This window comes from Salvia hispanica, chromosome 5 (assembly GCF_023119035.1).
Source record: "Salvia hispanica cultivar TCC Black 2014 chromosome 5, UniMelb_Shisp_WGS_1.0, whole genome shotgun sequence".
NCBI lineage: Eukaryota > Viridiplantae > Streptophyta > Magnoliopsida > Lamiales > Lamiaceae > Salvia > Salvia hispanica.
The window spans coordinates 10,953,577-10,977,820 of NC_062969.1; the positions used below are offsets into that span (position 1 = coordinate 10,953,577).

At 39.9% G+C, this 24,244-nt stretch overlaps 4 protein-coding genes across 5 annotated transcripts; 2 read left to right on the top strand and 2 right to left on the bottom strand.

The window, feature by feature from the left end:
- Positions 1 to 388: 388 nt before the first annotated feature.
- LOC125190512 (tetraketide alpha-pyrone reductase 1) lies at positions 389 to 1,787 on the bottom strand. The gene is made up of 4 exons (XM_048087835.1): positions 1,559 to 1,787; positions 1,311 to 1,483; positions 688 to 1,232; positions 389 to 619 (listed from the first exon to the last, which is right to left on the bottom strand). Exons 1-4 carry the CDS (start codon positions 1,689 to 1,691, stop codon positions 481 to 483), a joined length of 990 nt encoding a protein of 329 aa, XP_047943792.1. The 5' UTR covers positions 1,692 to 1,787; the 3' UTR covers positions 389 to 480.
- Positions 1,788 to 9,130: 7,343 nt separating this feature from the next.
- Positions 9,131 to 9,529, top strand: LOC125189406. Its single transcript, XM_048086686.1, has one exon. The coding sequence runs from the start codon at positions 9,131 to 9,133 to the stop codon at positions 9,527 to 9,529; it is 399 nt and encodes a 132-aa protein (XP_047942643.1).
- A 6,394-nt stretch (positions 9,530 to 15,923) lies between these two features.
- On the top strand, positions 15,924 to 20,218 carry LOC125189150 (calcium-dependent protein kinase 4). Its single transcript, XM_048086394.1, has 9 exons — positions 15,924 to 16,081; positions 16,641 to 17,530; positions 17,657 to 17,800; positions 17,880 to 18,032; positions 18,263 to 18,378; positions 18,528 to 18,695; positions 19,085 to 19,309; positions 19,474 to 19,618; positions 19,917 to 20,218. Exons 2-8 carry the CDS (start codon positions 16,756 to 16,758, stop codon positions 19,594 to 19,596), a joined length of 1,704 nt encoding a protein of 567 aa, XP_047942351.1. The 5' UTR covers positions 15,924 to 16,081; positions 16,641 to 16,755; the 3' UTR covers positions 19,597 to 19,618; positions 19,917 to 20,218.
- A 213-nt stretch (positions 20,219 to 20,431) lies between these two features.
- LOC125189151 (damage-control phosphatase At2g17340-like) lies at positions 20,432 to 23,968 on the bottom strand. 2 transcript variants are annotated; one of them, XM_048086395.1, is made up of 12 exons: positions 23,718 to 23,968; positions 23,562 to 23,639; positions 23,426 to 23,492; positions 23,281 to 23,349; positions 22,879 to 23,019; positions 22,099 to 22,227; positions 21,905 to 21,991; positions 21,395 to 21,469; positions 21,189 to 21,266; positions 21,021 to 21,098; positions 20,806 to 20,868; positions 20,432 to 20,702 (listed from the first exon to the last, which is right to left on the bottom strand). In XM_048086395.1, the coding sequence occupies exons 1-12, from the start codon at positions 23,876 to 23,878 to the stop codon at positions 20,622 to 20,624; spliced, it is 1,107 nt and encodes a 368-aa protein (XP_047942352.1). In that variant the 5' UTR covers positions 23,879 to 23,968; the 3' UTR covers positions 20,432 to 20,621. The 2 variants fall into 2 exon arrangements, with proteins under 2 accessions (XP_047942352.1, XP_047942354.1); XM_048086397.1 differs by having other exon boundaries at positions 23,562 to 23,627; positions 23,718 to 23,967.
- Positions 23,969 to 24,244: the final 276 nt, after the last annotated feature.

A 24,244-nucleotide genomic window follows, 5' to 3' on the forward strand; every position in this document is an offset into this window, starting at 1 on the left:
CAAAATGACATCATTTAAGTATATGTTAGGAGCATCGAATAAGTCAGACCATCAAATTAATACATGTACGTGGTACATCAGCAATATCATATGCATAAGTGATTTGGAATAGGACATCTTAGGAACAATTACAATCAATGTCAAACACATATTTATTTTTAAAAAATTTAGAATACCAATTTTTAAAATAGATAACAACCAAACTTTTCAATTTTCCAATAATTCATCTTTAAAATTCATTGATCATCATTTAATGATCTCTATAATTTAACATGATGAGTGTTAGTTGACTTGAAAGTTCAAGACTTTCTAGGAAATATCCCATGAGATAGTTAATTGAAATGATTTCACGATACAAAATTTGATTTGTGATGGAAATTCCAAATGATTGCAAGAGGCCCAAGTAGGACAATTTATTTATATAATGATTTTATTTAATTAAAGAGCACATGATAGAAATATAAGTAGATACTGATATCTCTATGGAGAGAGATGACCCTGCATGGTTAAAGACTCAACACAATCATCAAACATTTCTTCAATAGATCTGAATGTCATTCCCAATCCCTTGATTTTCGAGACGTCGAAATCATAGTGCGGTCTCTCATGTTTGAGCAATCTGAAATCAATGAATAGCCATTAATTTAATGTAAACATGCATAAAATTTAGAGAGATAGAAAGCCTACGTTTTGGGGATTGGAAGTGACGGATAACGCGACGAGAGAATCGCGAGCAGTTCATCAACGTCGATGACAGTGGAGCTGCAGAGATAGCGGCCTCGTGCGCTTTGATTCTCATAGACCAGAATTTGACTCAACGCAACATCATCAATGTGAACATATCCCATCCTTCCATGCCACTCGAATCTCTCCCTCACCCCCTTCAGCAATCCAGCCACATCACTCGCCGTGGAGCTCAACGCAGCGGGCAAGCTCGGCCCGATCACAAACGACGGCATCACCGTCACCAGATCGATGCCGTTCTCCTCGCAGAATCTCCACGCCGCCTTCTCCGCCAGCGTTTTCGACAACGCGTACCAGATCTGCAGCTTCTCGCACAGCTCCTCGCTGCTCCACGACGTCTCGTCCAGAGGCGCCGCGCCCTCGAGATCCGGTCGGATCCGCACCGTCGACGACGAAGACGTCAGAACCACGCGGCGCAGCGATGGATTCCGCTTGCACGAGCGCAGCACGTTCAGCGTCCCGTCGATTGCAGGTTGCAGTATCTCAACCTGATTAAATTCAATTCGATTCAGCTCAGTTCAATTAACAATCTCAATTAATTATGATTAGCGCTACTGCGGCCTTGCCATGAGATCGGACTTAGGGGTGCCGAGCACGGGCGAGGCGAGATGGAAAACGCCATGGCATCCGAAAACGGCGTCGTCGAAGCTTCCCTCCTTGAGCAGATCGGCCTGAACTAGCTCGAGTCTCTCTCGCGCTCCCTCCAGCCTTCGGAGATGGCCTACTCTGTTCTCGTCATCTGCGAATTGCGATTCATCAGTTCATTAATGATTTGATTTGATTAATTTTACGCATAATAAATGTATAGGTATACCTGGATCTCTGACGGTGCCGATCACTCGATACCCTGAAAGCAGAAGGCGCTTCACCAGCCACGAAGCTACAAAACCTGAAGCGCCAGTCACGCATACTTTCTTCCCCTCCAAATCCTTCATCGTTTCCTCCATTGGTAACTTGCAAGTTCATCCAACTTATTCAATAATGTATATATACGCAGAGGCCATTTGTGGAGCGCTACTAAATTGAAAGCTTGTGTGCCCAATTTTAAATGAAGTAGCGGCCGTGGTGCCAAATGTGTGTTGACTGTTGGTTAGGAGTAGGTAGGGAAGCAAAAGGAAGACGAAAATAGTACTCCCTCCCATGCTAGCCCCATAGGATTATCCCACTTGTTAGAGTGTACACAATGGTGGCCCTCTTAGGCATGTACAACCACCATTTCTTGGACATGCCCAACAAACTTGGTTCTGCCAGAGCCACCAAGTAAAATTATTTTTTTACATTTTTTGTTATATTTTAATTTAGCTAGAATAAAAATTATTGGACAATAATATTAAAAAGATCTAAATTAATTTTAAAAAATTTGACAGTTACAAGTAAATATATTTATTGAAAATTTGAATTTTAATTATTTCCGTAATTAGGGTGTAAATTGAAATCACAATCCTTAATTAAACGATTGACCAATTTAATAGGGATTTAGTGATTGAGATTGATTTGTTTCCTAAATTAATGCTAAATTAATGCAAATTTTTTTGAAAACTACCGTTTAATTTTCGTCACATACATTCTCTCTCTCTCCACTTCATCTTCTTCACTTCATCTTCTCCAAAACCCTAAAATTAACACAAAAACTGAAAAAATAAAACATTGAAACCATGGCCTGGCCCGCGGCTCTCGGCCCCTGTAGTGGCGAGCCAAGTCGCGTGCCCAAGGGCCTCGGCCTGGCCGAGAGCTCGGCCCTCTCTCGTCCACCCCCCGGGCCTCGTCCACCTTGCGCCTCGGTAGTGGGGGGCCGCGCCTAGGCCGACTCCGGGCCAAGGGCCGCGGCCCTCCCACTGTGGATACTCTTAGCAGACCCAGAGGTGAAACCGAAAGTTTTACGATGGGCCCAAATTACTGTTAATAGTCATAGGATTTTTTTTATGCCTGTGACATTGGAAGCTCGAAATAGTTGATAGTTTCAACTTTTACATACGAATAATGGATGAAAATGATTTTTTATATTGTTTAAATGTCACCACAGCAAATATCAACGAAAATATAAGTTATACTAACAAACATAAAATACAATAATTATTTTTAAAATTTTTTATTATGAGTACAATGATAGAAGAAAACAACTACAAAGTGATAAAGAACTCAAATTAACAGAAGAGAAAAAAATATAGGAGAAACGTCCCAAGTGGGAATCAATCCCGAACCTAGTGGACAAGAGACATGATCTCCAACCAAATGCCCTAACTAATCCACATCTAATTTTTGTTTTGCATATACTCAATATATAGTAAAACGATAAACTGATGGGAGACCAGGGGCCCTCTGGCCTCAACGTGGCTTCGCCCATGAACAGACCCTACATTCCACTAACACGTTTTCACTCATATTTTATTATGAAGCTAATACTCCTTCCGTCCACAAAAAATAAACAAGGTTTACTATTTTGGACCGTCCCCCAAAATTAGACTACGGTACTTTTTAAATATGAAATTAAATACTAGTAGAATTAATAATGTGGACCCTACAATCCACTAACGCTACTCGTCTCTTACTTTCCCCCCTCTACCTTACTTTATCAATTTCATATTAAAACTCGTGACATACACAATTATGTCTATTTTTGGTGGTCGGAAGGAGTATATAAAAGTAGGACTCTGATGCTACTACTATCCCCGTCCACCAAAATTTGTCTCATTTTTTTATTTCCGTCAGCACCCCAAAATTTGTCCCATTTCACTTTTACCATTTTTGGTAGTGGACCTCATATTCCACTAACTCATTTCTACTCACATTTTATTATAAAACTAATATATAAAAGTAGGACCCACAATCGACTAACTTTTTCAACTCACTTTCTATTACATTTCTTAAAACTCGTGCCGGATCAAAATGGGACAAATTTTGGTGGACGGAGATAGTAACTTTTGCAACCAACTTACTACTATAACATTTTTTAAAACTCGTGTTGAGTCAAAATAGGACACATATCAGTAGACTGAGGAAATAGTACTAGAGTGTTAATGTCCAATGCTAAAAGTCTTGGTTTTGAATCCACTATGAATGGGCCTTTAAATTTCTATTCATTTGCCTATAAAAAAAGTAGTCCCTACATTGACTTCTTTCCATTTTATATATTTTTTTAATGTACCTTTTTTTAATTTCAGTTTACTATATTATCAAGAGTTTATCACTGTACGGAGTATATTATTTTTTCGAATTTTTCGTCATTATATTAAAAATTGAATTATGGTTAATAAATCTAAAATTAAAGTAACTATAATTTTTAAATTCTAATCATTTTAAGCTTGGAAACTAAATTTGGATTTGACTGGAAGCATGATGCATACTGACATAAACTACGGTTAAAACGTTAATCTGAATTTTATACTAAAACTAAGTCATATATGGTCTATTAGATCAAAAATGGTTTGATGTAGATCTAAGTTTTTCTGTGTGTGAGATGGGTGAGTGGAGTTACATGCATAGTAGTGGTCAATTGGATCGAAGTAAAAATCTATACTAGAAAATCAGTATTCTATTTGAAATAAGGGAAACCGCCTTAAAAGTTATAAATTTTTGTTAAATTTTGGTATTTCCACGAACTAAAAAATTGACGTATAATGTTTATGAACTTTACATTCAGTCGCCGTTTTCCCATGACGGGTTTTCTAGCCAAGAAACAACTTGACGTGGTTGTTGAATGTTTGTTGAGAACATACCGTGTTAAAATATGGGCAAATTGCCCTAAAAGTCACAAATTATTTCCATTTTTCGGTTTTTTCCACGAACTAAACTTTTTTCCCCAACTGGCGTGGTTGTTGAGCGTGTACTAACGTTTAAAATTATACTTACTCGTATTTTAACCAACAAAATCCTCAAATTCACCCTAATTCACTATTCATTCTTATCCTATATTTCCACCCCAAAATTCCCTTACCTTCACTCCCAAATTGGTGCCATCGTCAAGCGCATGTGGTGGGTGGGGGGGCTTTCTGCGCAGCGGTGGAGGAGTTGCTTTCCCGATTCTTGAATGTCGCCATGTCGACTGACCGCGACCGCTCCCTCCTGCACATGATAAATAGTGGTAACAGCAAGAGAAACAACCCTATAACATATCCATTGCCAATTCCCGCAATGCGCTGCTAGAGAGCTTCTTCTCCCCTCCTCCGCCGGCACTCACGGCTCCACCAGCAGACGATCCATCGAGTTTCAACTGTATCATACTCGGGTTATAGACTTATCGCATTGAAATTTTTTGGGTTACAAATTTGCAATCATAACCTTAAATATTCGAGTTTCAGGCTAACTGATAAGGCTCGTTTCATGCATTGGTTTAGGGTTAAAATTCTGTGCATTTGGGGTGCTAATGTGCGTTTATGAGTTCAGGTGCGTAGTAAATCTGTCGGACCCGGGAGTTGTTGTTACCTCGACCTGGCAGATGCAAAAGAGATGAAATTGAAGCAAAAATCAGAAGTCGTCGTTCGGACCTGGGAGAATCAAAAGTTGGCGACAGGAGCAGAATGGAGCGAGTGAAAATTATTTTAAAGAGTCTTACTCAAGGGCGGGAGCCTAAAATCACCAGAGGGGATACCCTAGGGATCAGAGGCTCACATATATAAAGAGCTCAACCTTGAAGAACAAGACAGACCGTGAACAGCCACTTCTACACTCTCCTAGCTCTAGTTCTAGTTCCAAACTTCAATTTTTCATTTTCGACTGCTGCGCACTTGGACATGGAGGATCCTGGCCACCGTGGTTCTCATCGTCATCGTTGTTATTTTGCTGTGTAACACCGCCTTGTGAAGGCGAAGAAACAATCTTTACTTGCTTTCGTTTAAAATTTGTTGGTTTTTAGTTCGCAACTCTAGTTCCTTACTTTGATCTACTGGATTTAGACCAATTTCTAGTTATTATGGAAGTTTATGTTTGCTTTTGGTTGGATATCTCTGAGTTTATGTTCATCTCTTGTTTTTAGCTTTCGTTCTTTGTTTGTTATTGGATGTTTGGAGCTGAAATACGTTGGTTTTTTTACGGAGGTTGGGGATTTGCATATGGAGATGTTTGGATTTGTTGAATCGTGGTGTTTTGGAGTTGAAGTTTCACATATTTGGTGCTTGATGTTTACGTTGTGCATGATTATGGCTATTTACTTTCTGTTTCTGCATCCTTTAGGTCCAGTAGCGTAGATCTGTTAGTTTAGGCTTTAATTTCTCGTTTTAAGTCTAGATCTAAAGTTTGCTCTGTTTTCATGGTGTTTAAAACTCTGTTTTCTCTGCTATTCTCGTTTGATTCCCGAAGAAGATGAAGTTGTTGGTAGTTAGAACCAGATCTGCTTTATGTCAGTACTTTTCAAGCATGTACTTTGCTTTTTCTGTTAGTTTAGGCTTTAATTTCTCGTTTTAAGTCTAGATCTAAAGTTTGCTCTGTCTTCATGGTGTTTAAAACTCTGTTTTCTCTGCTATTCTCGTTTGATTCCCGAAGAAGATGAAGTTGTTGGTAGTTAGAACCAGATCTGCTTTATGTCAGCACTTTTCAGCATGTACTTTGCTTTTTCTGCATGTCCCCTAGGCCTGTCAGTACGATCCACTTTGTCTCTTTTACTTTTCTGCATGCTTTTCCAGACGCTGGTAGTTTAAGGAAACTTGTCTTGCTTTTTGTTTTATGCTTGTCTGTCCAAATTAGGAAAGCCTTTCTAGTTAAGTTTACTTCAGCTATTTTAGATCTTTAAAATATCGCAGTCTCTAAAGTCATGTATGTTCCGTACGCTCTCAGTTCTTAGACCCAGTAGGTAGAGTAAAATTCTTTTGATCCAATAGACCCAATAGGTAGAGTAAAGTTTTGCTTATCTCTCGGACCCAGTAGTTTTAAGTTCTCGACCGACAAAATTGTGTGGCAGCAGCCAACCCCTTTTTCCAAAACATTCTCAAATGCAGTTTCGTAGCACCTTCGTCCTCGTGGGATCGATCCTTTACTTCCCTGTGCTAAGTTGAAGTATAGTGGGTTGAGGTTTTTGAAGGGACAGAGTGCACCCAACGACCCCTTTCTGATAATTTTCATGATCTTCTAGCCTCTAAAGTCTAGTCGAATCCTCTGGACCTGTTAGATCGAGTGACACATATCACACCGCACCTGCACTGCACTCTAGAGCTCTGTCAAAATGGCGCCGTTGCCGGGGAATGCATGGTGTTATTTCTGTGTTTGCGAATGTTTTGGTGTAAATAGTTTATTTACTATGTTTTCTTTTGTTTCTCTTTTCGGTTTATGAACAGGAGCTACCTGTTCGGACACTGGAACAACTCACCTAGTTGGAGGAGTGCCCAGACTAGTTGGCGGGTCAAGGAAGCGATATTCCCAGTTACCACCAGATCGGGGCTTACAACAGGGGATCCAGTTCACCTGAGTTCGGAGAGGGACGAGGAGTCAACTTCGTCAGTTAAGAAGGAACCAAAGTCAACCTCAGAGACAGAGGAGGAAAGCGTTGAGAGCATGGCCAACGCAGGCGACGACGACCCGGAGATCGGCTGGCTCACTGCCCATTTAGATGGCGAGCCTGCCCAGGCCATCGTCTCCAACCAGCGCCAGAGGGCGATCGACATCAAAACTAATGTGCGCTGAAGGGGGAGGCTAACACGTGGTTATTAAGGTTGCCTCCCGATTCGATCCATACGTGGAAGGACTTCAAGTTGGAATTTCTGGATTACTTTTTCCCTTCTAACAAAACAAATGCTCTTAAGAAGGAGATCCAGGAATGCAAGCAGGAGTATGATGAATCGTTGAGCCAATACTGGTCCAGATTTAAGGGGCTGCTCGATGCTTGCCCAAACCACCGGATGATGGAAGCCGAAACCTACTATCTATTCTATGAAGGGGCAAAACCTGAGTCCAAAGATCTGATGAACACCGCTAGTGGAGGAAATTTCACCAAGAGGAAGGTGAGCGAGGCCCGAGAGATACTGGGAAGATTAATTGATGCAAAAAAGGCATACGATTCACCTCGTACCATCCTAAGGAGAGGAAGTGCGGATGCAGTCACAGTGCAAAATGAAGAAAGGATGGATGCCCGAGTGGATGCAAGGATGGACGTTAGAATGGAGCAGCTGGAGAAGACTATTCTAACTGCCCTAGGGAAGAACGATTCACCGGGTCCAACAGAAAAAGAAAAACAAGCACTGGGTCCAGAGGATGGTTACAATTATTGCGGATCTCAAGGAGGGATGGATTGTCCAGCCCATATAAATGCAGTAGGAAATTGGAACCAAAATAATCAAGGCAACAATTGGAACCAGTGGAGAATCAAAGACGCTCCATGGAGGGACAATCCATGCTTCAGGTGGTCCGAGGGGAATCAAAACCCTCAACTCCAGATTACTAACTCGGAAGGAAACCAAAATAACCAAGGGAACCAACCCAACTGGTCCGGAAGGAGTCAAGAGGGGCAGGGCAACTGGAATCAAGGAGCACAAGGTAATTGGAGTCAAGGAGGTCAAGGAAATCAATCCAGCTGGAACAATAGGAACCAAAATAACCAAGGAAGCTCATATGTACCCCCACACCAGAGGATGAAGATTAAAAGTGATTCCAAGTACTACTTTTGGGATGACCCATACCTCTGGAAGATGGGTCCAGATCAAGTAATAAGAAGGTGTATTCCAGAGTGGGAGCAAAGAGATGTGCTAAACCATTGCCATGCACTAGCATGTGGTGGCCATTTGGCCCAAGGAAAACTGCAAGAAAGGTTCTGGATAGCGGTTTCTACTGGCCTTCGTTGAATAGGGATGTTTATGAGTTCTTCCAGAATTGTAACAGGTGCCAACTGACCGGAGGGATTTCTATGAGAGATGAGATGCCACAGACTCCTATAATAGTCTGCGAGATCTTTGATGTTTGGGGCATGGACTTCATGGGCCCATTTCCATCCTCGTATGGAAATACGTATATATTGGTTGTTGTGGATTACGTGTCCAAGTGGATAGAGGCCAAGGTTACAAGCTCAAGCGATGCGAAGGAAGTCTCAAAGTTCCTAAAGGCCAATATATTCAACCGATATGGCGTGCCCCGAGCGATCATCTCAGACCAAGGGACTCACTTCTGTAATAGGACGATTGAAGCACTGATGAGAAAATATGGAGTCCACCATCGGTTATCTACTCCGTATCATCCCCAGTCAAATGGGCAGGCTGAAATCTCAAATCGAGAGATCAAGGGCATCCTAGAGAAGACGGTGAATACCTCAAGGAAGGACTGGAGCAAGCGTCTGGGTGATGCCCTCTGGGCCTACAGAACCGCTTACAAGACACCAATACGAATGTCACCCTACAGATTTGGATTTGGAAAAATGTGCCACCTGCCCGTGGAGATAGGGCACAAAGCGTATTAGGCAGTCAAGGAAATGAATATGAAGGCTCATTCTTGTGAGGAAGAGAGGAAGATGCAACTGCAGGAGCTAGAGGAGTTGAGGCTGGAGTCATATGATTCGGCCATGTGGTATAAGGAGAGGACCAAACTCTGGCACGACAAAAACCTTCGGGTCAAGGAGCTGCAGGTCGGGCAGAAAGTACTCCTTTTTCAGTCAAAGCTCAAGCTCATGCCTGGAAAGCTGAAATCCAAGTGGATAGGGCCTTACACAATTGTTGGCATTCGACCGCATGGAGCAGTGGAAATTCAGGGAGTCAATGCTAACTATGTTCCGTTCCTTGTTAATGGTCATAGAGTGAAAGTGTTTAGGGATAGTTCGGAGTTGTGTGAAGTGGAAGAAATTCCACTCCACACACCTTCCACTATTGCCTAGTAAGCCATGTTTAAATATTCTTCGGGAATTATTGGGTCAGGTAGATAGGGTAAAAATTTCGATCAGCTGACTGGACCAGTTAATTCCCAAGAATATTTAAACATTTAGGTGTAATTAACATGAATAAGTTTTTTTTTTATGAAAATACAAAAATATATATATGTGCTTCTAAAACCCAAAAAGATTTTTTTTGAAAATTATGATCGTCTGGGAAATGCACAAGTGTGAAAGGCTCATCTCTTTGACCCAGACGTTCAGCAAATTTCGTTATTTTTACTAAGTGTTTCGGATTACCAGGTCAGAGGGAAGTGAAAAAAAATCAGGGGAAAGTTTGAATTTTGAATTTCAAAAAGCTGGCGAGGCGTACGGTTGCTTGCGTCAGAGACGCGACCGTTCGCCTGCAGCCAATCATGATATTCCTTTTCTTATTTTATTTCCTTTTCCTTTTCTTTTCCTTTTAATTATTTTATTTTTCTTTTATTTTCTTTTTCCTAAAATAAACTTCCCTAAGAAAACTAATTAACTTCCCCCACCTAAAATTATTTTCTCATAACTCACCATTCCCAAACTTTTCTTTCTCTCTGCAGATCCGAGAAACATCAAACCCACCGCCATTAACCACCGCCGTTGACCACAGCCGTACACAAAGATGCAAAGAAATCCGATACCTCGCTCAGCCCGCGGGAAGAACCCGCCGAAAGGAAAGACCACGAAGAAGTTGACGGAGGCGACGAGTTCGGCTCCCACGGCCGAGAAAACACCCACACCGCCACCAGAAGAAAACCCCACTCCACCGGAAGTTCCACCGCAGCCCATGCCGACCGAAGTGCAACCACAACCAAGCATCGGACAATACAACCCCGCCGAGGCGAAATCCGACGAAGCGGAACCAGATCCCGAGGAAATCATACAAGAATTCATGAGGAAGTACGGGAAGGGGCCAAAGGCGAGCAAATTCTTAGCACAAATGTCGGAGGCATGCCGGAAACAAGAAGAGGTAATTCCTACCCTAACCCCACTTACAATTCCACCAAGACCCCATACATTAATCGAAACACCCACTGCACAAGCCTTACCCACACACACAGAAAACCCCCAAATTTTACCCGAAACCCTAACTCAAGAGACGAACCCCCCACACACTATTCCTCAAACAGAAACTGAGCCCCACGCCGAACCCTCTGTAAATATAGAAGAAATTGATGTTGAGGAGGCTGATAGGATGGATATGGAGGAATTAGAGAGAGAGGAGGGAGGGGGTAGTCTAGGAGAGCAAGAAGAAATACCGGATGTAGAGGCCGCTGGGTCAGGGGATGAAAGGGAAAAAGAGGAGGGTGAAGATGGTGGGGAGAGTGATAAAACATGGGAGGTGGAAGAGAAGGAGGAACAGGGTGTAGAGGAAACTATGGAAGATGGGAGAGGTAGTGAGGGCAGCGTAGGTTAAGAAGGTGAGACAGTTGTTGACAAGGAGGCTAAGAAAGAAAGTGAGAGTGTTGATGAGGAAGTTGCTGTTGAGGAGACTGAGAAGGAAGAAAAGGCAAAAGGAGAGTATGTTGAGAAGGAGGAAGAAAGAGACGGCGATGAGCAAGACGCCAAGAAAGTTTGTGAAGAGATCGAGACTGACATCGCCGTGGTGGACGACACGACTACTGACGACCAAGTAACTCCGACGGACGAGAGGATGACGAGGAGGCAATCCCGTCGGAATAGAAAGCAAGTGGATGAGGCAGAGGCAGGCAGGTCCAAGCGCCTGAGGCTGGAAGACATAGAGGAGACTGGGGATGATATCCCCCCGGTCCAAGAAACTTTGCCAGCCGAGGAGGAGATCTCTCCGGAGGCCCTGGAGACGAGATATGAGGCGGAAAGAAAGAGGAAGGGTAAGCATGCTACTAAGCCCCAACAGAAGAAATCTCGCCCCGCGAACACCACTGTGGTGATTAGCGAACCAGAGGCGATCCGTGCGCCGTTTGCCCATCAGACTGAAGAAGAAGAGACTGAGATACCAGCCGTGGAGGAGAGCCCTTTCGAAACAATGGAGGTCCTAGTGACCAAGAGGTTGTTGGAAGCCATGGTCCAGTTTGAGGACCCAAAGCTGCAGAAGGCATGTGATGGCCGAGCCACGAATGGGAAGTCGGCGAAATCCGGCAAGAAGCTGTGCCTATCGGACCTGGAGGAACTGGGAGTGGAGAAGAAGTTCATCTCCTACTTCAAAAGCATAGGGTTTGAGTGGCTTCTCAATCACAGCAATGCGGAGGTGCCTGTGGCTCTGGCGAAGGAGTTCTTTACATCATTCAAGTTCAAACAATCTACGGATCTCGATGCAGACACAATCTCTTTGAGGATATTCAACGAGGAGATGGAGATGAGTATGAGGGAGTGGTCGTTGAGACTGGGACTACTGACACCCGAGGAAGAGGAAGAAGGAGCGTGGAATGAGAGAGAGATCGGCGCACCCAAGTATACAGCTGGCTTCGATGCTGAGGAGGCCTGGAGGATGGTTGCCCACAAGAAGGTGGCCAAGTTCAAGACAAGCACATCAAAGGGGACGAACATCACTGACCCTGTACTCCGATTGGCACAAGTATATATCGGGTACAATCTCCTGGGTCAAGTGGGTGCAACCCTCACTACTCCAGAGTTGTATTTCATGTGGTGCATGCTGAATAACGTGAAAGTCCACCTCGGGTACTGGACTGCCTATGCATGCCAGAGAGTCAGAACTCACTCCGACCGCCATCTCTACACGTGCAACTTGCTGGGAGCATACCTCCAGAGAAATGTGTCAATGAAGATAGCCAACTAGATCACCAACCTGCCAATGTGTAGCGACCCCGGATACTTCGATCTCCCGTTCTTCTTCAACAAGGGATTGACGATAATGAAGGATGCTGTGTTGAGATTTTACGAAGTAGGGAAAGCTGACGGAGTGAAGATAAAGACAGAGAGGGCAGATGAAGAAAGTGATGAGAAGGTGGCAGACGAAGGGTGGCAGACGAGAATGGAGGAGACAATGTTGAAGCTGGGAGCAAATACGGTGCAGCAACAGGAGATCTTGCTGAAGCTGCACCAAGAGGCGGTAGCTCAGAGGGAGATGATGGCCGCGCAAGCTGACAAGATGGCCCAGGCCGTGGAGACAATGATGAAGATGGTCACCGTGGTTGACCAAAAGATCCTCCGGGCCCAGCAGCAGCGCATGCCTCCCAAGTTGCCCACAGACTCTAGGCAACTGACTCCGGGAGCTACCCTAGAGAAGCCAGCCTCCAGCGCCCAGGGAATGCCACCAGAGAAGAAGAGAAAGGACAGCGAGACCACCACCAGCGTACCAGCCAAGAAGGATGATGAACCAAAGCCCAGCCAGAAGAAAGCAAAGACGGTGCCCAAGAAGTCTGGTCCCACGGGGGACCAGAGCCAGAATTGAACCCCCCCCCTAACCAAGTAATTTTAAATTTCAGTTTTTTTTATGTCTTTTTATGTTTTAGATCGTTCTTTTTTACAAAGCATGCCCTTTTATATGTCTGTGAATATTTGTGTAATCTTTATGTACATATGTGTTAGCTATCTTCTCCCACTTAGCCCGATGCTCGGTCTAAGTGTGAGAAGTTTTTTTTTATATATATAGCATGCTTTGGTGTCTGTTTAATTGTGTATCTTTTTGTGAGTCTGTTAAGTGTCGCTCTAACTTAGCCCTGTTTTCCACTTCACCAAAAAAATGCTTGGGGACAAGCATGGTGAAGTGGGAGGGGGGAGGGAGTTAGTGCAAGTTAATGTCAATTATATGTGTCTGTTTACTAGGTCTAGGAGTTAGTAGTAGTCAGTTAGTAGGAAATTATGTGTTTATGCATAACTGGTGAATAGAAAGCAAAGCCCCTTAGTGAGAGTGATTGAAAAGAGAATGCATGTCAACTTTGATGCCATTTACCTTAATAAATCAAAATCGGTTTGGATGAAGTAAGGACGATAGAATATGTCTCGACTAATCTAGCTGTGAAGCCCTCCATTAAAAGTGAGTTATAAGCCTTAAACACTTCACACTAACACAAAATGAGAGGGCTGCCACTTGATGCTTAGGGAAAGGGTACTGGAGGTATAAGTTGGACGAAGTCCAGAGTCTAAAAAGGGAGGAATAAACTGGAACAAGGTCCAGATAAAAAAATAAAAATAAAAAAAAAATAAAAAAATTGGAGTTATAAGCTGGACGAAGTCCAGGGAGGTATAAGTTGGACGAAGTCCAGGAGGGAAGGAGAAAATTATAATAAGAGCTAAGACAGGGGAACTCTCTGACCCGAGACATCAGTGGTATAGCATATAAAGAGCGAACGATCCTAACATCCCTGGTGAGGAATGAGTGATCGAGCGAATCCAACAGTTAGTGAAGTTAGGGGCTATCTTGACAAACCTGACAAGCCGATTAGATAGAAGAAGGGAAGGGGAAGATTCGGAGACTGTAGGTTCTTGAATTGACCTTAATCTTGTTGGGATGGCTGCTAGAAAATAAACCAGTTTATGCATTTATGTGTTGAATATTTTATCTGTTTTCTTTGTCTAAGTCCTTAACGTCTAGGTCTAGTAGTTTGAGTCTTTTTTTTCTGTTAGAGTCGGTTAAGGGGAAACCATGCATTGAAACGTGCCTTATTCCTTTTTCTTGTCTTCATACTTGAGGGCAAGTATGGTTTAAGTGTGAGCACTAACCCATCAGACTGGTCGGGTTAAAAGCTAACAATGAAAATTAATTATTATTTATTATTCTCAATTATCCTTTATTAAAAATATATAAATATATAGTACAAAAATTATATAAATTATACTCCATATTAAAATTATTCTCAATTATCCTTTATTAAAATTGTACCTCTCCAATGAATAATAGTAGAAAAAAGTTCTCAAAATTATTTATTATAGAACATTTAATTTAGAGAATTTTAGAACATATTCTTACATACAAACATGATTAAATATTACTAAGTACTGTAAAATTTTAAAAACTACGACAATAGTATATGACGACTGAAATGACATTTTTAAAAAGAGTGAAGTATATAGATAGTACTTGATTTTTCACTTTCGCATATAAATGATACATAATCTTTATTTTATATCATTTTTTTATCTATAAATCACATTTTTATTTTTAGTACCTGATGCAATTTTCATCCTAAAATACCATCTAAACAAATTTATTTTTCCATTTGTGTCATAAAGGATATTTTGAGCATTGACAAAACTAGTAACAAAAGTGATATTATTATATCTTTTCTCATTCTCCGTACTCTTTATACTATTATTATTAATCAATGTAAATATTATTATTTTGATATTATAAATTAATAATTAATTTATTTTTTAATATCATATAAATATACTTAATCATAATTATAGTTATAATTATATTTAATTATTATAATAATATTATTGTTATAATAGTAAAAACTAGTAGTAATTAATAAATAATTATTATTATTTTTTATTAAATTAATAAGTAATCAATATAGTCTTAATCAAAATTTAAAATTGTGAATTGTATTCATAATGATGAAGAGCTGAATACTTTTAGTTAGGTATTTCAATCCTAAAATGAGTATAAATAATTTAATTAAAAATATTCAATTGATTTAATTACTTTAAATAATTAATTTAATTAGGTGTTTTGTTATTGATTTATATTATGAATGCAATTAGATGTATGTATAAAACACTAAAAAGAAAGAAGAGAAAAGAAAAAAGAGAAAACATAAACTAAGGAGAAAAATGAAAGAAGAAAGAATATAAAATACTAAAAAGAAAGAATAAAATGAAGAAAAAAGAAAGAAGAATAAACTAAAGAAGAAAAAAAGAAATAAGAAAGGAAGAATTTTTTTTTTTACATATTTGGTTCTATTTAATTGAAATTTCCAAAATTATCTTTCATAACAAAAAAATTATATATTTAGTACCTAGGATTATTTTTATCATAGAATACTAAAAATAATATAAAATAAAAATTAGATACATTTATGTGCGAAAATGAAAGATACCATTTATACAGTTCAACAAAAAACATGCATCCAGATAGATAACTTTGGTTTCATTTTACAAGGTGGTATCAAAATTTCTATATTTTATGGCTTTCGGTCTTTTCCCATATCCCGAGTGGAAAACACACACACGGCTAGGAAGAGAAAGAAAAACATAAGACTTCGACTTCATATAATTAACCGAAAAGATACAATTTTGTGGTCACGACGCTCACTGTTTCAATTTTCCTACTTACACAAGCTGTCAAATATCTGTAATTAATCAAAGAAGGAATATTAGAAATGTGTGAGGACAAAATCGTAAAGCCAGCGTCATGAGTTGGTATCCACCTCCTCCACCTCTATGTCCGAGGAGACCCAGTCAGAAAAATTGATTGATCGCTCGAATATTTTTAATTGATTATACTTTTATCACTAGATATTTTTCAGATAAAAAATGAAAGAAATGCAGGAACCTGGATGGTGGCACACTCTGCAACATCCCATCGTCTTCCTCAAAGCTTCCTCAATCTTGAGTTCCTTTTTGTCCAGCTGTAATTTGGTATGTATGTACAAAAATACAGTGTATCTTCTTGCTCCCTATTTTAACATATATATGCATACACAAGTTTGACTCTTTATTCTTTGCTTTTTTTATGTCTGCTGCTACTTAGCTTTGATTTTTCAAGATCCCATTTTTCTCGTGCTTCTCTTCTTCATTATTCTCCTACTCTGCAAAGGTTCTGCCTTTTCCTATCTTTATATATGTGATATATGATTTCCCTATTTTTTAGTTCTGGGATTTGATTGCTTCGTTTATTGGTGGATTTATTGATCTCGTATATTCGAGTTCGTTCTCATCTGCCATTAACTTATCAGTACTTCTTATTACTTCTTGTATTCTGGATCCGATCTGGGTCATCAATTTTCTTCAGCTGTCTCTTTCTGTTTCTGTTGACCCTTGTCTGTGTGTGTGTGTGTGAGAGAGAGAGAGAGAGAGAGAGAGATTGGAAGAAAATGTTTATGACTAGCTATTGTTTTGAGTGTGAATTTGGATATAATGTTAATTTGTGTGCTAATGTTGCAATTCTTACCTTATTTGTTTTGTTTGTAACTGTCAGATTGTTTAGGCTCTTCCTATTCATGGAAAAAAGATTGTGTACAAGGAATACATTGATTCAATATTGAGCTGATAGGGGGAGAGAGAGGCAAGCAAAGGGGAAGTTGAGTTGTTTCATGGGCAATACATGTCGTGGATCATCTGGAGGCAAACCTTTTCAAGGCTACAACGTGCCTGAAGACCAGTCCAACTCCAAGCGCAAAGGATCATCAGCCGGCTCGATTTCTTCTGACAACAACTCCCCGACTACCCTGACTTCCCAACAACCTGCCGATCAAGAATTCTCCAAAGAAGCCCAGCCAAACCACAAAAAGGAAGCCAATCCACCCCTCATAAGCCCTAGGAAAGATAGCATCATGAATCGCGGTGCCACCAACCAGCCTTACTTTGTCTTGGGTCACAAGACCGAAAATATCCGCGATATTTATACTCTAGGCCGTAAGTTAGGACAAGGCCAGTTTGGTACTACTTTTCTGTGCACTGAGAACTCCACTGGCATTGAATATGCTTGTAAATCCATATCAAAGAGGAAATTGATTGCCAAAGAAGACGTGGAGGATGTTAGGCGGGAAATCCAGATTATGCACCATCTGGCTGGTCACAAGAATATAGTCACCATTAAGGGGGCATATGAGGACACTTTGTATGTTCATATTGTCATGGAGCTCTGTGCAGGAGGCGAACTGTTTGACCGCATTATTCAAAGGGGCCACTACAGTGAGAGAAAGGCAGCCCAGTTGACTAAGATCATTGTTGGAGTTGTTGAGGCATGCCATTCACTTGGGGTGATGCATAGAGATCTTAAACCAGAGAACTTTTTATTGGTCAACAAGGACGATGATTTCTCTCTGAAAGCTATTGATTTTGGCCTCTCAGTTTTTTTCAAGCCAGGTAAAATTCCTTTTTGGCTTTTTTTTTATTGGTGGTTCTGTAGTGTAGCTTGGTCAATAGACGAGCATTGGATATTCTCATTGCTGGATGCTGGTCTAACTTCTATGCATGGTTTATTCTTATCAGGTCAGATTTTCACGGATGTTGTTGGAAGCCCATATTATGTCGCACCTGAGGTTCTTTTGAAGCAATATGGCTTCGAGGCAGATGTCTGGACAGCAGGAGTTATCCTTTATATATTGTTAAGTGGTGTTCCCCCCTTTTGGGCTGGTAAGTCTATTAGTAATAGTACAAATTAACAATTTATGTCTCTAGGTGCAGTGAATTGATGGTTTCTGTTTATTTTCAGAAACTCAACAGGGAATATTTGATGCGGTTTTGAGGGGGTACATTGATTTTGATTCTGATCCATGGCCGCTGATATCAGAAAGTGCTAAGGATCTTATACGTAAGATGTTATGCATGAAGCCTTCAGAGCGGTTGACTGCTCACGAAGTACTGTGTATGTCTCTATTTTCTTACATTGTTATAGTGACAATTGGCTTCTTTCAACATTGTCTGCGTATCTATTTGACACATGTTTTTCATAGTATTACTTCAATAGTACCTTAGTAATGTTAATATTGACTTAGCAGCTGATGTCAAGTGAGATATTGATAATGCATTTTCCTTACGCAGCATCCATGAATTTTCTGATCACCTTTATTTTTATTTTATATTAAATTTATGTAGGCCATCCTTGGATTTGTGAAAATGGTGTTGCCCCTGATAGGGCCCTGGATCCTGCTGTGCTTTCTCGTCTGAAACAGTTCTCTGCAATGAATAAGTTGAAGAAAATGGCTCTACGGGTATGTATATTCTATAAATTGTTCTCTCAGGACCAATTTAACCAGTAACTGCAATTCATATATTGCTTAAGTTGCTTGCTGGCTGCAGAGGCAGCAGAGCAAAATATGATCACGAAAAATAATGAAGACCTTGATCTTGCTCTCTCCAGGTTATAGCTGAAAGTTTGTCAGAAGAAGAGATTGCTGGCTTAAAAGAGATGTTTGCTGCTATGGACACTGATAATAGTGGAGCAATCACATTTGATGAACTCAAAGCTGGATTAAGAAAATATGGATCAACCTTAAAGGACACAGAAATAAGAGATCTTATGGATGCAGTATGACAACTTCTTTTCACTAGCAATTACTTTTGTGGCCTTATTCATTTAGACAAATTATACTGTTATTGATTCACTTAAAGAAGAACTCTAGATTCTTCATAGAAAAATGAATTCTTCTATGGTTTTACCTGTGAGTGCCAACAAATATGCTTGAAGTTTTTTTTAAAATATTAAATATTACGTAACCCTATCTTGTCACCATTTCTGTAAAATCACTATCTCTAGACAACACAACACTAGCACCGTATCAGTTTCCATAATGGCTGTTGACATATGATGCTGCAGATGCATATTATACAATTATGTTGGTTTAAAATCTGTGGAATGTTAATTAACCAACTGATACTATTCGGCATGTCTTTGTTAAATTATTTCTATTTTTGCAGGCTGATGTAGACAATAGTGGAACCATCGACTATGGAGAGTTTATAGCAGCTACAATTCACTTGAATAAACTTGAACGTGAAGAACATCTTTTGGCTGCATTCCAATATTTCGACAAGGATGGAAGTGGTTATATCACGGTTGATGAGCTTCAGCAAGCCTGCGTAGAGCACAATATGACTGATGTTTTCATTGAAGATATAATCAAAGAAGTTGATCAAGATAATGTAAGTGATGGCTCATTCTTATCTTTCTTGCTCCTGTCAACTTCGTATAGGATTTTCAACAGTGCAGAAAAGTGTGACAAAAACTGCTGAAAGCTTGGAGTTGCGAAATGTTTATAAAGCTCTCAATCAACATTTGCTAACCTCCAATCGAACATCTCTTTCAGGATGGAAGGATCGATTATGGAGAATTTGTTGCTATGATGACCAAGGGGAATGGTGGCATTGGAAGGCGAACCATGCGAAACAGCTTAAACATAAGCATGAGGGATGCCCCTGGAGCTGTCTAGTTTCCATTTCAGCATGTTACAGGTGCTTGCTACTTTTCCATTTGTTTCCCCTTCTGCCCTACTTGTATGCTGCATGTTTCACCCGAGTGTAATTAACTGAACATAAATTTGTGATTATATGAATTCACTATTGGTATAGAGGTTGATTTTTCTTGAATGGTAGGTTAAAACCAGGAAAAGAAATATATTTTGCGAATTGAATATTGAAAAATTGAAAGAAAGTACTCCGCATGCAAAAATGGTTAGATATGTTAAAAGTGATGTGGGATTTCAGTTATACAACAGTTGTTGTGTTAGTGAATTGGGAGTGTCGTTATCAGGTCTACATGGAATCCTTGCCAGCCTTGCATGTTGTTCGATTGTGGATGTAGATGACAGAGAACGATCTCCTTCTGTAGCCGTAACATTTTGGAAGTGCTAATTTGGCATCATTTGATAACTTACCAGAGGATGTGTTGCTGTGTGCCCGGTGAGGCTGTTTGTAAACTTGTCTGTATCTTTGAATGTAGAATGCTGTTAAGTTATTTTTTCTTCTTTTTCTTGAATTTGATTGTGAGATCAAGTGTTGGAAACCAATGTTGTAATATTTTTTCCCTTCAAATTCTTCCCCTTCATATTCTCACCTCTTGAGATAACATGCACCATCTAACTGCAGTGGCGTTCAAGTCATTATCTAACTAGTAACTAGCCAAAAAAAAAACCACTAACTTTATATTTTCGTCGTTTTCCCATTTCGATCAACAACTAGAGCTGGATCTTCAAATCTCCGGTCCCTAACTCAGAAATGAACCTTAGGTACCAACAAAATGAACTACAAGTGTAAGCTGGAGCGAAATGTAGCAACACCTATTGAGATTTGGAGTAATATATTAGAATGGCTAGATGGTGAAAATCAAGATTTGTTCCATGGATTACAGAGTTCACCTATCTATTATACATGTAAGAGTAGAAAGAAAGATAGATGAATCCATGTTCTACGCGAGTACGCCTGCATCACGTTCCATATGTGGTCGCAAAATGTTTTTCTATTTGGAAAACTCGTTGTACTTGATCACACAATCATAGAGTCGTCCTCCTAGAAACTGAGCAACCTCTGGGTGCTTCACCTGAATTGCAGACACAGCAATGGATTGGCAATTATCAATCAACAAGATGGAGTAAAAGGAGCAAAATGATTTAATAATAGGAGTAGATGATTGGATTCATTACCATAGCAACATTCAAGGAATCACATTTGAACTGCGCGTATAGGTTAGTCTCAATTCCACGACCCTGGAGAAGAGCATCATACGAAAAATGTGAGAAAGCATTCCGTTCTTCTGAATAGTATACCATTACTATTGGTCTAGAAATACATTATCGACAGTTACAAAATACATATATGAACTCAAACAGTATGCCACAACTAGTTCACAAGCATTTACCATTCCTTCCATGACCACAAGGTCTGCATCACTTGCCAGGTAGGCAAGTTCTTGTGATACTCTTGATAGATCAATAACCTGCAACGAATAAGACCACCCACTCGTTTAACTAGATCAGTTCAAGAAAGGTTGTATGGAATCACTAAGAATTAGCACAGAGCTTCTTACCGGTAAATCATTACCAGAATTTGTAATTAAGAGGTTTGAAGCATCAACTCCCACAAGTTTCCCACTCTCATCCTTCAGCTGTAAAATAGAAGCATATAATAGGATTACATAAATTGCAATCATTGATGGAAGTCAAATCATTTGAAGCCAGTACATAAACTGAACCTAGAGTAAAAGTTGTAAGAGCACAAAAAATTGTCACTGACCTTGGCTATAATCTCTATTAACTCGACATATGTCACATCATTGATGGAAGGTAAATCATTTGCCGCCAGTACAACCTGCAAAGAATTCAGAGAACAACGACCTCAAATAGGATTACACTCAGACTGACAAGAGACATGTTTGTCAAATAATGAGTTCAAGTTGAACATAGTTTCACCCCAAGAGATTTAAGGTATTAGTGCTAATGATCCCAATGCCCCAGACTTGGCAAACCATTAATGTAGTAACACCCCAGTTATCTTATGGGAGTGTCACACGGCCACGCAAAGCCAAATTCAAGACCTTGTCAAGAGCCACAAGAGCACAGAAGATTTCATACTAAATTTGTCTAACAATTGGACATGTAATTATGTAAATCATGCTGAATCAATTAACCACAAGTAGTCTCTTGCTACAGACCCGATTCATACATGTTACAGCACTACCCAGGAAAAAAGAGTTCCAAGCAAGATAAAGTCTTTAGCAAACAAGTAAATGATAGCAAATGAGACCTGGGCACCAAGTCGAAGCAACTCCCTCGCAAATGGCAATATACCCAAAATGACATCTGCACCAGAATTGTCTACAAATATTATAACCTGTGGCATAAATGTTATAGTTAGTGGAAGAAAACATAAACCTTTATGACTGGTTCTGCGAGTACATTGAAACAAATGATAAAATAATCAGAAATTAAAAATATAACCTTTCTCCATGGACGCCGGCCCCATTTTGAAACGAACTTGTCCAAATCATCAATAACCCAGGGTCGAGGGAGAAGGTTCTGACAGCTAGCTTGAAAGGACATACCATCCTTTGCAAACAACTCTGCAAGCTTCAAGATTAAAATCGAAAAATTGTTTTTAAGCCCATGCAATACGGGGAATCTATATTATAAAGATAAATTATCAAAGTTAGTAGTCAATAGACTGGATTGCTGAAAGTCTGAAACTACAAATGCCAACATGTTTCACCAGAAAATTTCTGTCAATTCAAGCAAATTGACTACTGACTAGGAAATGTTAGTATGATGAGAATTCGATACAGCTGAAAATAGATAAGATCACACACGACTCAGAAGCTATATAAGCATCAAACATCTGAAATCTTCCAGCATCAAGTTACATCGCTGAAACTATTTGAAGCCTGTATTGGTTTAAGGAAGTTTTAAGATCCATCAGTTAAACATAGTCTAAGGTAGAAAAAAAGGGACTATAAACTCATAGTTAGTCTCCTGAGAAAATAAGTGCTTAACCCCTCAAATCTGGATTAGACTAAGAAATGAAAATGCACAAATTAAATGAGATGAGTAAATGCATGTAACAGGAAAATCTTGTAAGGCCTTTTTTCAGAAAAAAGTTAAAATAAATCAAGTAATTTTGAGTACTTTAAAAACTAAACGAAGGAATCAGTGGAAAAACTCAAATAAGTCTAGGCTTCCACTTGATCAAACACCTTACTCTTATACGGAAAGAACCTAACGTACCTCAGCTGAGCCAAGATCAAAAATGTTACCAGCAAATATCCCTCTAATCAAATTTTCAATGCGTGCAGCTTCATCCTGGATAGCATCATTATGGTGGACAACACCCTCAAATAAAGATATCGCCTTGGCATTTTCTTCCTCCTGTTATGCATCAAATCAAAATCCCTTTGTCATACATACATGTCCCTGTCCCTCCCATTACAAGAAAAAGAAGTAAACTGCAAAGGCATGCTAGCAAAATCTCTTCTAAATCTTTCTTTGAGGCATCAACACAAAATATGTATATTTGCACACCATAGGACCCCTTGGCACATAAAATTATAATATGATCATCGAATTACGGTAATGCTAGTATCAAATGGATGAAATGGTTGTCCCTGAAAAGAGAAGCGGGAGTCTTACCTTGACCTTCTTGAATATATCTTTAAAGCCCAATTCTCTAAGGATTTGCTCACGGAGCTGGCAAAGAAGCTGGAAAGGAAATCAGGAATTTCAGAGAAGCAGTAATCGTTTATGATTGCAAATGGAGAGTGAGAGATGAAAATACAATGCAATCGGGCGGGCCACCGTGACTCTCAGGGTCTTTCTTCAAATCATCCAGTATCTCAGCATATCTGTGGAGTGTAAACAAGAGTATCGATAAAGGAAACTACTAGTTCTGCTAGGGCATTCAATGGTGATACCTTTGGGCGAACTTTTCAGCTCTGGCGGGAGCATCCGGAACGGAATCATCGGCCTCAGCACGTTTGCTGCAGATCAATCAAGAAAAAAAAAAAAAAAGATTGATGATTTATTATGGTAAAAGTGGGAGTAATGAATGAAAGGGGGAGGGATGATACCGGAATGAAGGGATTGATTTGGCGAAGAGATTGATCCAAGAGAGCTCAGTGGGGGTGGGTTTCTTGGGATTGTCGGAAGGGAATCGGTAGGGAATTGTGCAAGCCCTGTAGTTGGACTCCACTAACACGGGAAGCGCCACCAATTCGCCGGAGCTCTCCATTCCAGATCCACTCTTTTCCTCCGCGATGCCAAATTTCGTGAGAGTCGGAGAGAGTGGGACTGTCAGCTCAATCAGAACTAATTTATTTGTAAACAAATGCTCTTTCCTTCCTACAAATAATTTTTTTAAAATTTAAAAATGCAGTCTTGAATCGTTTTAAAATTTTCTTTTGAAAAAAATGTAGCTTTATTTAATATTTTTAAAATTAAATATGAGGAATATTTACACCCATATTTTATACTGCTACTACACGACATGTATGGTTTCATTTTATTTCAAAAAAATGCCTAAGCATATTCTTTACAACTCTAAGTTGGTTGGGTCCAATTACTTCCTACTTTTCATCAAATTGAATAATTTCCCGCA

Coding starts and splice junctions, on each gene's coding strand:
- LOC125190512 (XM_048087835.1), bottom strand. CDS start 1,691: ATGGAGGAAACGATGAAGGATTTGGAGGGGAAGAAAGTATGCGTGACT. Junction 1,484..1,558: donor CGGCACCGTCAGAGATCCAG/GTATACCTATAC, acceptor CGCAATTCGCAG/ATGACGAGAACAGAGTAGGC. Junction 1,233..1,310: donor CCCCTAAGTCCGATCTCATG/GCAAGGCCGCAG, acceptor GAATTTAATCAG/GTTGAGATACTGCAACCTGC.
- LOC125189406 (XM_048086686.1), top strand. CDS start 9,131: ATGAATATGAAGGCTCATTCTTGTGAGGAAGAGAGGAAGATGCAACTG.
- LOC125189150 (XM_048086394.1), top strand. CDS start 16,756: ATGGGCAATACATGTCGTGGATCATCTGGAGGCAAACCTTTTCAAGGC. Junction 18,696..19,084: donor TAAGAGATCTTATGGATGCA/GTATGACAACTT, acceptor CTATTTTTGCAG/GCTGATGTAGACAATAGTGG. Junction 19,310..19,473: donor AAGAAGTTGATCAAGATAAT/GTAAGTGATGGC, acceptor CATCTCTTTCAG/GATGGAAGGATCGATTATGG.
- LOC125189151 (XM_048086395.1), bottom strand. CDS start 23,878: ATGGAGAGCTCCGGCGAATTGGTGGCGCTTCCCGTGTTAGTGGAGTCC. Junction 23,020..23,280: donor ATATATTCAAGAAGGTCAAG/GTAAGACTCCCG, acceptor GATGCATAACAG/GAGGAAGAAAATGCCAAGGC. Junction 21,992..22,098: donor GCCGGCGTCCATGGAGAAAG/GTTATATTTTTA, acceptor TTTATGCCACAG/GTTATAATATTTGTAGACAA.